Source organism: Triturus cristatus, chromosome 3_2 (genome assembly GCF_964204655.1).
Source record: "Triturus cristatus chromosome 3_2, aTriCri1.1, whole genome shotgun sequence".
NCBI classification, from domain to species: Eukaryota; Metazoa; Chordata; class Amphibia; order Caudata; family Salamandridae; genus Triturus; species Triturus cristatus.
In genome coordinates this window covers 849,691,209-849,706,883 of record NC_140584.1, presented here as the reverse complement: position 1 = coordinate 849,706,883, position 15,675 = coordinate 849,691,209, and the positions used below count along the sequence as shown (strand labels likewise).

General features: G+C 43.4%; 1 protein-coding gene across 4 annotated transcripts in view; it reads left to right on the top strand.

The window, feature by feature from the left end:
• SPAG5 (sperm associated antigen 5) overlaps positions 1-15,675 on the top strand; it is a 577,046-nt gene that overhangs the window by 55,133 nt on the left and 506,238 nt on the right. For all 4 annotated transcript variants that reach the window (XM_085649122.1, XM_085649121.1, XM_085649120.1 and 1 more), the window contains one exon: positions 3,929-4,048. In XM_085649122.1, the coding sequence (XP_085505248.1) occupies positions 3,929-4,048 (120 nt within the window). The remainder of the gene's footprint in view (positions 1-3,928; positions 4,049-15,675) is intronic.

Genomic DNA, 15,675 nt, shown 5'->3' with positions numbered 1-15,675 from the left:
GCAGAGCACACTGGAAGGCTTAGGCAAGAAAATACCTACTTTCTAAAAGGTATTTTCAAACACAGAATATAAAAATAAACTTCACTAAAAGATGTATTTTAATATTCTGAGCTCAGGCATACTAAATTAGTTTTTCTACCATGTTCTTTGGGTCAGTTAGGACTATAGAGTGTAATAGTCAAACTGCCCATTCTGGCCTATGGAGAACAAGTAGCCTTACAGTAGTAAAAAACTACATTGGGTGTAATTCACTACCAGGACATGCTACACACATCAGGTCATGTCCTCACTTACACATACAATGCACCCTACCAACGGGGTGGCTTATATGATGCCAAAGGAAGGTTCAGGGGCTGGGAAGTGGGTACACTTCACAGCCAAGATGGCAGTTCTGGGCTGCACACAGACACTGTAGTGGCAGGTCTGAGGTACACTTAACAAGCTGCTTCTGTGGGTGGCGCAAACCAGCGCTGCAGGCCCACCAGCAGCATTTGGGTTACCAGCCCTGGGCACACACAGGCCACGCTACTAGGGACTAACAGGTAAACCAAATAAGCCAATCATGGATATACCAATTCACATGTCATATTTATATAGGGAGAGCATATGCACTTTAGCACTGATCAGCAGTTGTAAAGTGCCCAGAGTCATAAAGCCAACAAATTCATGTTAGAACAAATCCAGGAGGAAGGCAAAAAGCTTAGGGATGACCCTGCAAAAAGGGTAATTTCCAACAACCCTCTTCACTATGCTGTCCCACATTTTCCTTTTCTGCCTAGACTTCTTTGAAAGATGAGGTTGCTGTTCACTCTGGTAGTTGTGGACAGAGCAAAATGCACAGATCAGTCTTCTTGGAAACCATACTGGTTTCTCTAAGGAAATTACATTTTAAGGAGGAGCTCCTGTCACAGCAGGGTCCCATCTAAATCTGGTACTCTGCCTGGATGTTTGGAGCTTCAGAGGACAACCTAGATTGCATTTTCTCTCGCTTAGGTGTCCCAGGTTGCCTTTGTGGTGATGTGTTGCTGTGCGATGTGTTCATTCTCTGGAATACTTCCTACAAAATTGGGGAAATACATTGAATGTGGCTTTTCTGACAGTACCACAGTATTCAATTTCCTCAGTCAAGTGATGTGTGTATGAATGTGCATATAAAATATACTATGTATTCTTACGTGTGCACCTATCTACAAAGCAGTTGTGCACTGTACAAGAAGAGTTGTGGATGAATTATGGACTAGCAGAGAAACTGGCAAATACTACTTTCAGGTAGCTGGGGTCATTCTTCACGTAACATAAATAAGATGGGTGCAGTATGTGTAGTTACACGTGAATAAGATTTTACCTGACGAGCTGTCTTAACTTCCCTATTAACTTGAAGGAGTGATGAAGGGCAACTTTTGTTTCAGGAAGGAGTTCCAGCTCCTGGGTGTGTAGCAGGAGTAGGCTGTTTTTCCCCGTTTACTCGTACTTGAACATTATTGTCTCCAGTCTAGTGATACCACTGCCGTGTGTGTTGCTTTGGCCATTGGAGAGTTTCATCTTTTCAGCCAGATAGTGTTGCTATGGATTTGATTGATTTGAAGGTTAGGGGCAGCAGATCTTGTATTTAATGCATGCATTTACGCAGAGCCAAGAATGTTGTGGAAGTGTGGTGGTAAATGGTTGTACTTTCTCAGTTGGTTATTTGAGACACCAGTAAGCAAGGCGTTGCCGTTGTCCAGGTGAGATGCCACCACTGCTTGATCAGCTGTTCACAGTCCACATTTTGGGCTAAATATAGAGTTTGAGTAGAAGAGATGCTTTGCAGCAGTTTCTGCTTTTTTTTGTTGGTCTCTGGACCAAAGTTATTTGTTCTTTTTACAAGTTCTACTTGGGATTTCCAAATTATCCTGCTTCACCTCTCGTCTGACCTGTGTGGGATATTAACATGGTTATCCATTTTTTTGGTGGGGTCCTTCTTTGAACCTGTGCATTAATCTTTTTGTTTGAATCTGTTTTATTAGTTTTAATAAAGAAAGCAGACATTTATATCACAATTCACCTCTTGCTTAGGCTACAGCCACTCTTTTGCTGCACATACGTTTGGCTCTTGTATGGAGTTAGTTTGCGCATAGTAATTACATTGTACATACTAAACACTCAGTCATGATATCCCAGTGTGTGTAGCTCACTTAGCCCTCATCCATGCTGTCGGTTGGGAATCAGTTATTGGGGTGCTACATCGGTATTGTACTAGTATGTGGACTGCGGATCGATCTGCCAACTCTGGTGGCTGGCAATAACGTTTGGGGCAACTTGAACAGAATTAGGACAAAAAGACTCTTTTTAACTCGAACTGGAGCAACTCTTCCTGTTTCCCATTTTAGTAGGCGCATGTTCGCCTTCTCGTCACGGTCAATAAGTACACAGTGCCAGACCCGCATCTGATGTTGTCTAACTGTGGTGTTCCTTGGGTATTAACTCGCGTTGTCTAATTCACGCTGTGCAGTGGTTATGGGTGCCAGTATGTCATCGATAACCACATCTTGCCTCTGCAAATCACATAAAATCGTGTCCCAGTATGTTGCATTTGGGATTTTACGTAAGCCTAATGTTTCCCCCCTGTGTAGCCCAAAACACTTTCCACTTTAGCTCATACTTGTAGGGAGTGTTTCCAAGCCAATGCCCTCAGGGGTTCAGGGGACTTTAATCTTTTAGCAATCAATTGTTTTGCCACTACTAACCCCAGAGCGATAAAGCGAGAGGACGCTTTATGACTTTTGCTTCTGTGATAAATTTGTAGTATACCCGTTTCCCACTCCAGAGGTACCGGGCGTTTAATACAGTGTGTCAGGGCATTGGTTACTCTTCTCCAAGTTCTGAGTACACAGCATGTGTAGTAGGTCTGCGTCTGTGGTATAGCATCACGGGTACCCAGTGTCCGCGCTGTTTAAATGTTATGCAGTTTGCTAATGGACCTTCTAATACAGTGGCCCACTCGGAATTTGTGAATTGACGCTGAAGATCTCCCTCCCAACTCTGCTGCAAGGGTGACAGTACTATCACTGTGTGATGCTTGAGGAATGTAGTGAGCCATTTTGTGAGGTGTCGGCCTCGCCCCATGACATGTAGGTATTGTATTGTTAAGTGCATTGGGGGTTCCTGGGTCATGTGACCCCAGTGTTTGCTCAGTGTTGCTATAATTGCACGATGCAATAGGAACTGACCCGGCTGGAGTCCATCCCCTTCATCCAGCCAGGCAAACGTTATCCGGGCACCTTCATGATATAAGTCTCCGATGTCATGAATCCCTCCTTCCCAGTGGCGCAGTTCCAATAACGTGACAGTCGAGGTGCCTCTGGGAGTTCCCAGCAGTGCGAATGCTTCGGTTTTGTGTGATGTATAAGCTCTTGTGATATGCTAAATTGAGCAGCAGCGGGGTTGCCGTCTTCTCTTCATTACATAGGTGAAACAGAGTGAGGAAGGCTCGAAGGGACCAGGGCGGGGAGATGGCTGCTGTGTTAGGTAGTTGATGCCCAGAGAGTCACCTGGCCACCCATTGCCGCTGCGCAGCAAGATAATACTGCTCTAAATTGGGCAGTGCCAGCCCTCCTTGATTTGTCGGTAGATACAGAGTTTCTGAAGATCTAGTCTGTTACAGGAGTTTCCTAGATAAAAACCCTTTACTGCTCCCTCGAGGGTTCGGAACAACGGTGGTGGTATATACAGGGGCAGGTTGGTGAAGTAGTATAGAAGCTGCAGTAAAACTACCATTTTGATCAAGGCCACACAGCCTGTAACCGTCAGCGTGCCCCAGTAAACCTGTGCACTCATGCTGGTCCTCATTACTCGGACCAATTTGTTCATAGTGGATGTGCTTTTGTCTTGTTCTCTCTCTGACCTATGCATGACTGGCAGATAAGGTTTAATCTTGTGTTTCCCTTAGGCTGATGCATGTTTGGCAGATCTTGAGATTCACTCCTCTTCGGTGATCAGCCAGCTGAGGCGAGATCTGGAATGTGAGAAAGAGCTTTGTGGGACTCTACAAGAAGTTCGTAATCAGCAGGTAAGGCAGAGAATTTGTTCTGGTTTCTGTTTAACGTTAATGTGTGAGGTGTTTAGTGACCTTCCAGTATATTAGCACTTTTGTAAGTTGATGCTCCCTAACATGCAGGGAATAGCCTGGTAATAATGGTATTTTCAAGTTCTTCTGAGTTTGTTTTTTTAATTAATATTTTGTCTAAGCACATTTAGAACTTGTGAGAAAGTGGCTCTGTATATACTGTTCCCAAATAGGTACAGGGTGTACAGAGTCCACAGTCCCCAGAGGTTTGGCAGAGGCTAAAGTTAGATATAATCTTACTCTCTAAAGTGGTAGCTTGGTCGAGCAGTAAGGCAGTTTCAGAGGACAGTGTAAAGCATTTGTTGCACACACTCAGCCAGCAAATGGTCTCACACACTCAATAACTGAACTCTAGGCCAATGGTTTATATATAAAAAATATATGCTTGTTTTTTTTTAGAACCAACAATAGGTATTAAAATATACTTTCTCAGAATGAAATGGTTTATATAAATACTTTTGCAATATGCAATAGACTTTTGTAGAAAGTTACAAGTGGTTGCAATAGGCAACACAATTTTAAACACAATAATGCATTGAGTTCAATGGAAGTTTCAAGTTATTTGCCACAGATTCCTTTTAGGATTACTTTGGGAATTCCAGGACTGGATCCTAGGTTCAGTCCTTGGTCAGTACTGGGAATCAAGTGATGAAAGTCGACTTAATTACTGTGATGATTTTTAGACAATATTTTGCTATTTTAACACTTAGAACATATTTCATAGAAACAGTCAATGATTCCCTATGGCAGAAAATTCAAGTTGTAGGTATATTATGTTCTCGTTACTTTTGTAATCCAGTACTGGGTGCCTAGACTCAGTACTGGGACCTTTATCCAAAACAGGTAAGTAATTACGTTTTCAGAAATTATACGATTTTTAAAGAATATTTAAAGATTGCAGAAATTTACACTTAGAAGAAATTTCACAGAAAAACAGTCAATGATTTCCTATGGGAGAAAATTGGGATACTGGGAAGAACAGTTGTAAGTATTTTTCAGAGTCAGTGCTGGGCACCAAGATCCAGCACTGGGAGCTCACCTAAGAGCAGGTGAGTATTTTCGTTTTCGTTACTCGGCTGATTTTTGGTGAATATTTTAAGATTTGAAAAGTCCACACTTAGGAGAAATTTCAGGAAAAGCCAGTCAATGTTACCCTATGGAGAAAATTGAGTTATCGGTTTACAGGTAAGTACTCGACTGGCAGAGTTAAGGTTCTGGGCATAGACTCAGGGGTCTCCCAGGGTCAGGTAGGTACAGTTGGTTCACCCTCAGCGGCACAGGGGCGGCCGGGTGCAGAGTGTTAGGCCCAATGTTATCCTATGAGAGGTAGGGGGGCCTTGGTTGGTGGCTGCTGACTAGCAGGCCACGCGGCTGTGGGAGCTGGGCTCCTGGTCACTTACTCAGGGCAAGTGGGGAAGTAGATAGGTGTAGAGGTTACACTGCCAGGGCCACTCGGGCGGCTGGGTGCAGGGTTCTTTTGAGCCTTCGGGCGCTCAATTGATTTTAATGGGAAATCTCCGGTTTAGAAAGACTGCAAACTCGGGGACGAAGATTCTTCAGGTGCCACCACCAGTTCGAGAGGTAAGTTGGGTAGTTGGAGGATAGATAGGTACCCCAGGATTGGGCACAGGGAGCGCGGGGCGCCTGGTGCAGGGGTGCCTTTTGATGTCGAGAAATCTTACCCTCTGTTGATCGCGGTTGGGGGGGGTACCTGGTTCTGAGGCTGCAGGCTTCTTCAGGAGTGTCGAGGGAGGTCCTTGGGTGCCGGACTCGGGGTCACAGTCACCGTGGGGTCGTCCTCGTGGTTTTTGTTCACTCCGTCACAGGCCAGGCTTGGCGGGTGCAGAGTGCGCTGGGTTCGCGGTTCCGGGCTGCTGCCAGGGATTAGAAGTAGATTTTGAGTAGAGCCTCTACTCATGGGAGTCCCAGGGGGAGTCAAAAGGTAGCCAGGTCTTCCGGAGTTTGTGAGGTTGCTGGCCACAAGAGATGCCGGGTTGGAGCAGGAGCAGGTTCGAGGGTCAACAGGCTGGTAGGGCTGGGGCCAAAGCAGTTGGTGTCTTCCTCTTCTAAGCAGCTGCAGGGCAGGTGGTCTTCTAGCTCTTTTTCGGATTTCGGAATCTGGGTAAGGAAGGTTCAGGGTGCCCCTAAATACTAGATTTAGGGGCGTTACAGGTAGGTGAAGGGCAGGGACCAATGGGTCCCTGTCCTGGGGTGGGTACACCCCTTATCCTGCCTCTCTCCTGTGGGAGGGGGGCAGTAGCCTAATCCTGATTGGGCAGGGCTTCCCATCTTCAAGATGGCAAAAGCCCGGTAATGTGCTTCACCTCGCCTCCCCCACCTGAGGGCTGGGGTTGGCAGGCTGGCACATCCCCTGTCCTTATTTGGGGTTTCCGGCCAAGCTTCCCGCCAGAGTGGGGGGGTTGCAGTGGCCTGGGGAAGCTCACAGAGGCGGCACGCCTTTGAAGCTTCCCCCCCGCCCATCCTGGGGGAGGAGATTTAGCACCTCGCCTAGGATGTGCATTGTTGCAAACCCAGGAGAGCATGGGCTCTCCTACCCAGGGGTCCAGCAACATGTCTGCTGTGTGGCAGCCTCAGAACAAACGTGGATTGTAGGTTAGGTTTCAGGGGGCCTCTCTAAGATGCCCTCTGTGGTGCTTGGTACATTAAATCCCACACTGGCATCAGTGTAGGTTTAATGTGCTGAGCAGTTTGATACCAAACTTCTCAGTCTTCAGTGCTGCCATTATGGTGCTGTGGAGTTCGTGTTTGACCAGCTCCCAGCACCATGTACTTTTAAATGGCAGCACTGCACTTACAGGGCCCAGGAATGGACCTGGGTACTGTAGGGGCACAGGGCTCCTGCCTCTGTGCACACACCACTGGCATAGGGCACCCAGCTAGAGGGGTGGCTGATGTATGCCAGGGCAGTGTAGGTTGTGGGCATGGCACACAGGGATGTGTGCCATGTCGACTTTCTGTTTTGTCTTGTACCCAGACACTCAGCCTGCCAGGGCAGTGTGTGTGTGTGTTAGGGTACAGGGCCTCTAAGGGTGGCACAATGATTGGTGCAGCCCTTAGAGGCCTTCCCTGGTCATAATGCCCTGGGTACCTAGGGTACCACTTACCAGGGGCTGACATGTGGCCAGGGTTTGCCAGTTTGGTTTTGAGGTTTTTGTTTAGGTAAGGAACATAGGCCCTGGGCACCTGATTGGCAGGAGTCCAGGGCACACTCAGTCAAAGTACATTCAGCAATTCAGCCAAAAGTGAGGGCATACCATGCAAGAAAGATGGCACTTTCTCACAGAACTTTCCAAAGCAAATACATCTTCAACCTCCCCTTTTGAAAAGCTAGCTAGCTTGAAATATCAGATCGACTGTACAGATTCTACTGGTTTGTCAGAACCCTGTTTCCTCACTTTGATGAGAAATACTGATGTCTATTTTAAGGCTCCGTTAAGAACTACTTAGAGTGAGATCTGAAGATTATCTTTCCAGAAGAAAAATGCGTCAATTTCGATTGTTTATGGAAGTAAAAGAGGCAGCTTAGTCATTTGCAAGATTGCTCTTGACCTTTGTCTTGAAGTAGAGTTTTTGTGGTATTCATTTATGCTACTTATTTTCAGGGTAGTACCTTGGTAGGCCTTATCTACTTGCGTGAGACCCTTAAAGAACTGTCACTTTCCATCTTTGTATTAATTGGAGTGTCCTCTGTCTGTTTCTAACCCCACAGTTATTGTTTCCGGCTGACCATGTCATGTGGCACTGTTGCAGATTTTATAATGGGATATACTTTTTCAACGTTTTAACATGTCACTCGCACCTCATCTATCTCAACAAATCATTTCGTCATGAATATTTTCGCTGGTTTGAATGGCACTGAAAGCTTTTAGTTATTGCTTTAACACATGAACATAACCGTATTTTTAACCATGAACTGCTTACAAAAATAACTGTTAATATAACAATGTATAACTTTCACGTAATCACGCCGTAATTTCATTGAAGTGTTACAAATTTCCACAAGTATGAGAGGCAACACAAAAACAAATTTCCACAAGTATGAGAGGCAACACAAAAACAAATTTCCACAAGTATGAGAGGCAACACAAAAACAGAAGTATTAATTAATTTCAAAGTGAAAAACTAAATGTCGAGTCCACACAGCAGTTGAATATTTTCTTGTATTCTTTTATTCCAAAGTTCAGTGCGACCAGATCCGCAGCCAACGCGTTTCGCCCAAACATGGGCTTCTTCAAGGCTAACTAGGTGAAAAGCCGGTGACTGTCGAGCGTCCGAGGCACGATAAATACCGTTGTGTTGAAACGGATAGCACGTTTCAACACGACGGTATTTATCGTGCCTCGGACTTCGGCTGATTTTTTTCACACTGAATTTCATACACACTGACCAGTCAGAACCTGGCAGCATAGACTATTTTATGGTACACACCCAAACGGACGCTCGACAGTCACCGGCTTTTCACCTAGTTAGCCTTGAAGAAGCCCATGTTTGGGCGAAACGCGTTGGCTGCGGATCTGGTCGCACTGAACTTTGGAATAAAAGAATACAAGAAAATATTCAACTGCTGTGTGGACTCGACATTTAGTTTTTCACTTTGAAATTAATTAATACTTCTGTTTTTGTGTTGCCTCTCATACTTGTGGATATTTGTTATATTTGTGGTCACTTAAGCAGCTGGCCATCTGAGGTGGGCAATACTTTCATTACTGACAAGTGACAAGTCCAGGCTGTGCACTCACTTAAAACCCTGCTGCTTTATCCTTTAAACTTCCTAAGTGTTACAAATTATTTCAATCTTTTATTCAAAGCTTTATTTAAACATAGAACATAATGAGTTGAGCAACGAAAATGCATTGAATATTGAATATATGCACAAAGACTTACGTTTTGGTAATATAGAATGAATGACAATTCCTCATGTTATTATTATTTAAATCCTAGGACTAATCCCTGATGAAGGGTTTTTATACATCCCGAAATGCATTCGATGGATAAAGTATTAGTCCATATACCATGAGTTATTGAATTAACGAATGAACTCCAACATGATAGATGAAGAAAATTGAAGAATAAAAAATAAAGAACTTGATGCTTAAATTTTCGTTTATTTTCATCATATAAATTGACAAAGAACTAAGCAATGTAGTGCCCAAGGGGGACACAACCCATGAAGGAAGTGCTTTATCGTTACTGTTGCAGATTTACCACAGGAGGCCTGGTACTTTCCCTGGATTGTTCCTATTGAAGAAGAGCTAAGATTAATCTGCAAATGGCTGGTCTCTGTCTAGAGTGGCATATTGGGCAATAATATATTGCCTGGAATGCAGCTCTAGCAATTGCCAGTGGCTGAACTTAATTCAAACATTCCTTCTGCCACCTTATTTGGTGGCTTTGTAGATCATGCAATTGGTATTGAAGATGGTTCTGCATAATACATACTCTTCATTTCTTAGAACGACAGTGTTACTTATGATAACAATGATGCCAGTCTAGCTGCAGCTAAGGCAACATAGGGTACATTGGGCAGACTCTCCATCTGAGGCACCCTTCAGGCTCAGAGCCATGACATGTTCATCCAGAGCCAGGCAGTTCTTTGTAAGTTGTTTGCCTAGGCCTAAATTGACCTTTTTCCTAATTTTCCCATTCTTAATTCTATCAAATCTACCCCCATGTTGAGAATGTGACATGGTCAGGACGCTGAAGTCAGATACATTTACAATTTGGGTGACTGTTAGCCCTATTCAATATACCCTTTCCCATCAGCACTGTTGGAAACCTTTGGCCAGATGTCTGAAAACTCTCAGAAGAAAACAGAAGGGCAGTGCACATATGCAGTACTTGGCTCACAAAACTAGACTGAACAGTTATGGGAGTAGTTCACAATCCTGCCACTTGTTCCCTGGTACCCACTAGCTAATAATGGGAAGGAGCTTAACGAGCAAAAGTAGTTCAATATCCCTAAAAAGTAACTTCATTTTGCTCTTTAATTACTGTATTTATACCATAATGTGTTCTTCCCAGTAGGGTTCAATGTTCCTTTGCTATTTTAAGTGCTGCTATGAAAAGTTAATCTGAATTATATTTTGAGAAATTGTGCACATCCATATGAACTAGCTTTTCGTGGATATGAGACAACGAAATTTAAAAAAATAGTACAAGTCCCGATAATTCTTTATTGTGAATTGTTAGATGCACTGTGTTTTATCATCATTCAGTGCGGAGATGCTTTAAAAAAAAAAGACATATATCTTAGACTCCGTGTTAAGACAGCAGGTTAGTCGCCTACGCCTCCAGCACAACGGACACAGACCAATTGGTAGTGCAAAAGAGTTTATTTGTTCCTAGTACGTCGCCATAACGTTTCGGCTCGTCCGAGCCTTGTTCACATGACAATGCAATGGTAGTGAGCTCCAAATTTAAAGTGACAATGCTAATTACAGACCAACTACATGGGAGGCATAATGATAGACATAAAGAAAATCCCAGTCATGGTTTAAATGTGAATGCAGATGGTATTCACGTTATGACCAATCTTCAATGCAATATACATTATAAAATACACTGTTCATCTTTTTGACATTAGTGGAAATAAATATTAATAAAATCATAATAGGTTATATACCTTGGAACACATTGGAAAGTACAAAGTGTAGCGTAATTGCTAAAAGCAGATTGCTGTGCAAACATGCAAAATGAGTGCAAAAATTGCTCGTGTGCAAAAAATGCTAGTGTTAACCACTATAGCAGCATAAATGCATTCTTTACCGTTTGGCTACAAAATTAATGGATGGTAATACAATTACCATCACATTCTAACCTGTAAGACAGGCTGTATGTCCCCAGTTGTGGGACTAAATGATTTACATGAGCCAAAAAGCATTTAGTAAAACATAATCAATGTAAACATTACTCATGTGCAAAGAGCAAAAAAATATGCAGTTGAACATGTCCTGTACAAAATTAGCTAGTGTGCAAAATAAACTCACACTCATTGTATACATATTCTTGCCTAAATGCATGTAAATAGAAACCAATCTTAATAATATTGGCCATATTACAAAAAACGTATTTCCACCGGATAAAGTATGTCTAGCTAAAATCCCGCTAATAATTGCGTATCTGTAGTATAGCAGGTTAAATCCAATTGGTCAGTGAATCCCTTGCCCTATATAACCAGAGATAAGATCTGTATAGTCATCACACGTGCGTATAAAAATGTAAAAATCTAGTGATGAAAAGTTACTGTTAAAAACATTTGCTGAAGTTTTTTGTATATATATCCCAGTTCCACATATTAAAAAATAGAATGTATATCGTATTTAAGTTATTCAAAATCATAAACCGAATAGACACAGCTTAGATAATGTCTAATGATATCTTACTATGTTGGAATGGCCCTTACTTATGTCACTAAACCATACCAGTCTCTGTTACTGATGCCAAGTGCGAAGATTGAAGGGGTCGGCCCTGAGGATTAATGGACAGTTATCCTATCGTAGAGGCCTCATCCACTTGAATGGACTTATGCTTGACCCCAAAGTGTCCACCGGGGATATCTGGCAATAGTGTGTAATCAGGTATGCCTAAATCTTGCAATCAGTAGGACCCAGTGCTAATGTTACCTCAATAAAATGCTTGTATGTAAATATAAAAATATAAATATATGTAAATCTAAAACCGATTGAATTATAGTCACATAACATTCATATAAAAATATAAATACTTGGACATAAAAGAGCCACAACATTATCACATGGCCTATGGGTCAAACAAGGACAAAATGCAATTGGAACTGGTCCCTACGGAGTCTAGTTGGAATAATTGACATAGGGCCCGACATTATTTTCTACCAGGTGGGCAAAAGAATATTTAGCCCAGACAAGTATGTAGGTCCTCAGTGATGTTTAGGCCACCTGGGGTCTTGGAATCTAGTTGGAGAATGTAACGTGTTTCCAACTGACGAACTTTGGATTCCCTGTCACCTCCCCTTCTATTGGGTGAAATGGCATCAATGACAAAATATTTGAGTCCACTGTTGTCACTGTTGTGGACCTCCCTGAAATGCCTGGCCACGGGGTATGTATTGTCTTGATTAGAAATGGCACAAAGATGTTGTAAAATACGCTTATGTACGGCCAGTTTGGTGTTGCCGACATATTTGGATCCGCAAGGACAGATCAAAACATATATGGCGTACTCAGTTTTGCATGTTAGAACTTTACTAATCTTGTGCTCCCTGTCACTGAAGGGGTCAGTGTAGGTTTTCATATTGACTCCATGGGTGCATGTCTTGCACTTGTAAAATCCACTATTGGTCTGCAACCAAGAGGTTTTGTCCATTACCTCTGGACTAGTGTTGACTAACCTGTCCCTCATAGAGGGGGCCCTACTATGTGTGATAGATACTCTCTTCGGAAGGGTGGGACCTATGACTGGATCACTGAGTACAGTCGGCCAATTTTTGGTGATGATAATGTAAAGGTTAGAGTGTTTGCTGTAGCCCATGATGAACCTAAAAGGCTTTGGTGTTATTCGTTGTGCTGAATTGTCAGCTAATGTGTTTTGAGGTTCTATCGGTTCAGTTACCGCTTTGTCATTAAGAAGTTCCATTCTGTTGTGCCTCATTCACTTAGTGATTGCACTATCTATAGTATGATTGCTGTAACCCCTCTCCTGGAATCTACATTTGCTAATGAGTTGTGCCTGCCTAAGGTCTGCCTCATTGCTACATATTCTTCTGAGACGTAGCATTTCCCCATATGTGATACTGTTAATCAAATGTGGCGAGCGAGCACTCCCAGCGTGTAAGATCGAATTGCCAGCGGTTTCTTTTCTATAGAGCCTAGTTTCAATGCTGTTGTTGGCTATATATTCTTCAGTGTCAAGAAACATAATAGATGACTCGCTCATGGTGACAGTGAAATTGAGGTTTAGGGCATTTTCATTGATCTCTGTAACAAACTTTTCAGCCTGATCTTTAGTGCCATTCCATAAGACAAAAAAGTCATCAATATAGTGCAGCCGATATAGTGCTACCCATATGCAAACAGGCATAGCTGGGGGAGAAACTGGCCCCCATTGCTACGCCCCTCAGCTGCTGGTAGAGCAAGTTGTTATACATAAAAATGTTTTTTCTGAGGCAGTATTCCAACATTTCCGGAAGCATATCGCTATGGTCCTTGTAATGCAACGGTCTTTGTAAAATATATTGTCTTACAGCATTTAGCCCGTCCTCATGCCTGATGCTTGTATAGAGGGATGTAATGTCCAAGGCTAACATCCAATATCCCTCTTGCCATGTTACGCTCCTTATTTTGCGTAGAAAATCCCCTGTGTCGCCGATTACGCTTACCGTACGCGTACGGTAAAAAATTATTAAAAAAAAAAAACTATCCACACTCTCCCCACCCCGTGTGCAATTGGTGGCCGTAGGCCACCAAATGTACATGGCTTATAAGAGGTGTAATAAACTAAAATATTTTAAACAAAAATAATAAAAGAAAAAATTATCCACACTCTCTCCACCCCGTGTGCAATCCTCTGCTGATGCTAATACTGTATTTAGACACTTATTTGCCCATGTCTTCTTCCATACATTTTTAGCTATACATATATTACAAATTTTTTTTTTTCATAAAGACACATATGTCATCAGCAGAAGATTGCGGTCGCGTGAGTTATAGTTGCCTGCATTAACTATAACGGGGGAATTTCACTGGTTTTTTATCAGTAAAATTTCCGCTAACTATAACATGTGTGAAACCTATGGTTTTTTCAGTGAATTTGCAAGGTTTTTTAAATGCTAATTCCTAACTATAACGTGTGTGAAACCTATGGTTTTTTCAGTGAATTTGTACGGTTTTTTAAATGCTAAGTTACTTTACGCCATTCGTGGCGTGCGCGCCCACTTTACGCAGTTAGTGCCGTGCACGCACGGTGGGCACGCGGTGCGCTACGCGCACCGCGTGCCCACGTTACGCTAGATGGGCCATGTACGCACGATGCGCTTCGCGCACCGTGCGCACATGGAGGACATATGATGCACTTCGTTTTGAAAGGTAATATTTAAATTTTTCGGAATTTTTATAAGCCATGCACAAATGGTGCCCTTCGGGCACCATTTGCACACGGGGTGGCGAGAGTGTGGATAATTTTTTCTTTTATTATTTTTGTTTAAAATATTTTAGTTTATTACACCTCTTATAAGCCATGTACATTTGGTGGCCTACGGCCACCAATTGCACACGGGGTGGGGAGAGTGTGGATAGTTTTTTTTTTTTTTTAATAATTTTTTACCGTACGCGTACGGTAAGCGTAATCGGCGAAATTAGCGAAAAAATAACAATTGCATTTTTGGCCTTGGGGGGTCTTTGGGGACTCCCTCAACATGCACAGCACAGACCCCTAAGGCTGCTCCTGAGCGGTCGCTTGCTAAAAAACGCTTCTTAAAAAACTTTTAAACTGCTCATTGCAATTGTTTTATTGAATTTCCCTTTGTGTCCGCTCCCCCCCCTTTGAGCTACATTTTGCACATTTTAGGGGCTGATATTAATGCCCAGGACACGCTAGCACCTCATCACTCTTCCCCGCTTCCCAGGTGGGGCTTGGCCGTCCTCGAGGCTTAGTTCACCGGGTCCCGGGTTGCTGTAGTTGGCGGCCATCTTAGGTTGGGCGCTATTGGACGAGCGCTCTAGTCGCTCTACATAAGGAGGGGCTTTGCTCTAAATCGGGAGATTACCTTGCACAGACCCCTAAGGCTGCTCCTGAGCGGTCGCTTGCTAAAAAACGCTTCTTAAAAAACTTTTAAACTGCTCATTGCAATTGTTTTATTGAATTTCCCTTTGTGTCCGCTCCCCCCCCTTTGAGCTACATTTTGCACATTTTAGGGGCTGATATTAATGCCCAGGACACGCTAGCACCTCATCACTCTTCCCCGCTTCCCAGGTGGGGCTTGGCCGTCCTCGAGGCTTAGTTCACCGGGTCCCGGGTTGCTGTAGTTGGCGGCCATCTTAGGTTGGGCGCTATTGGACGAGCGCTCTAGTCGCTCTACATAAGGAGGGGCTTTGCTCTAAATCGGGAGATTACCTTGCACAGACCCCTAAGGCTGCTCCTGAGCGGTCGCTTGCTAAAAAACGCTTCTTAAAAAACTTTTAAACTGCTCATTGCAATTGTTTTATTGAATTTCCCTTTGTGTCCGCTCCCCCCCCTTTGAGCTACATTTTGCACATTTTAGGGGCTGATATTAATGCCCAGGACACGCTAGCACCTCATCACTCTTCCCCGCTTCCCAGGTGGGGCTTGGCCGTCCTCGAGGCTTAGTTCACCGGGTCCCGGGTTGCTGTAGTTGGCGGCCATCTTAGGTTGGGCGCTATTGGACGAGCGCTCTAGTCGCTCTACATAAGGAGGGGCTTTGCTCTAAATCGGGAGATTACCTTGCACAGACCCCTAAGGCTGCTCCTGAGCGGTCGCTTGCTAAAAAACGCTTCTTAAAAAACTTTTAAACTGCTCATTGCAATTGTTTTATTGAATTTCCCTTTGTGTCCGCTCCC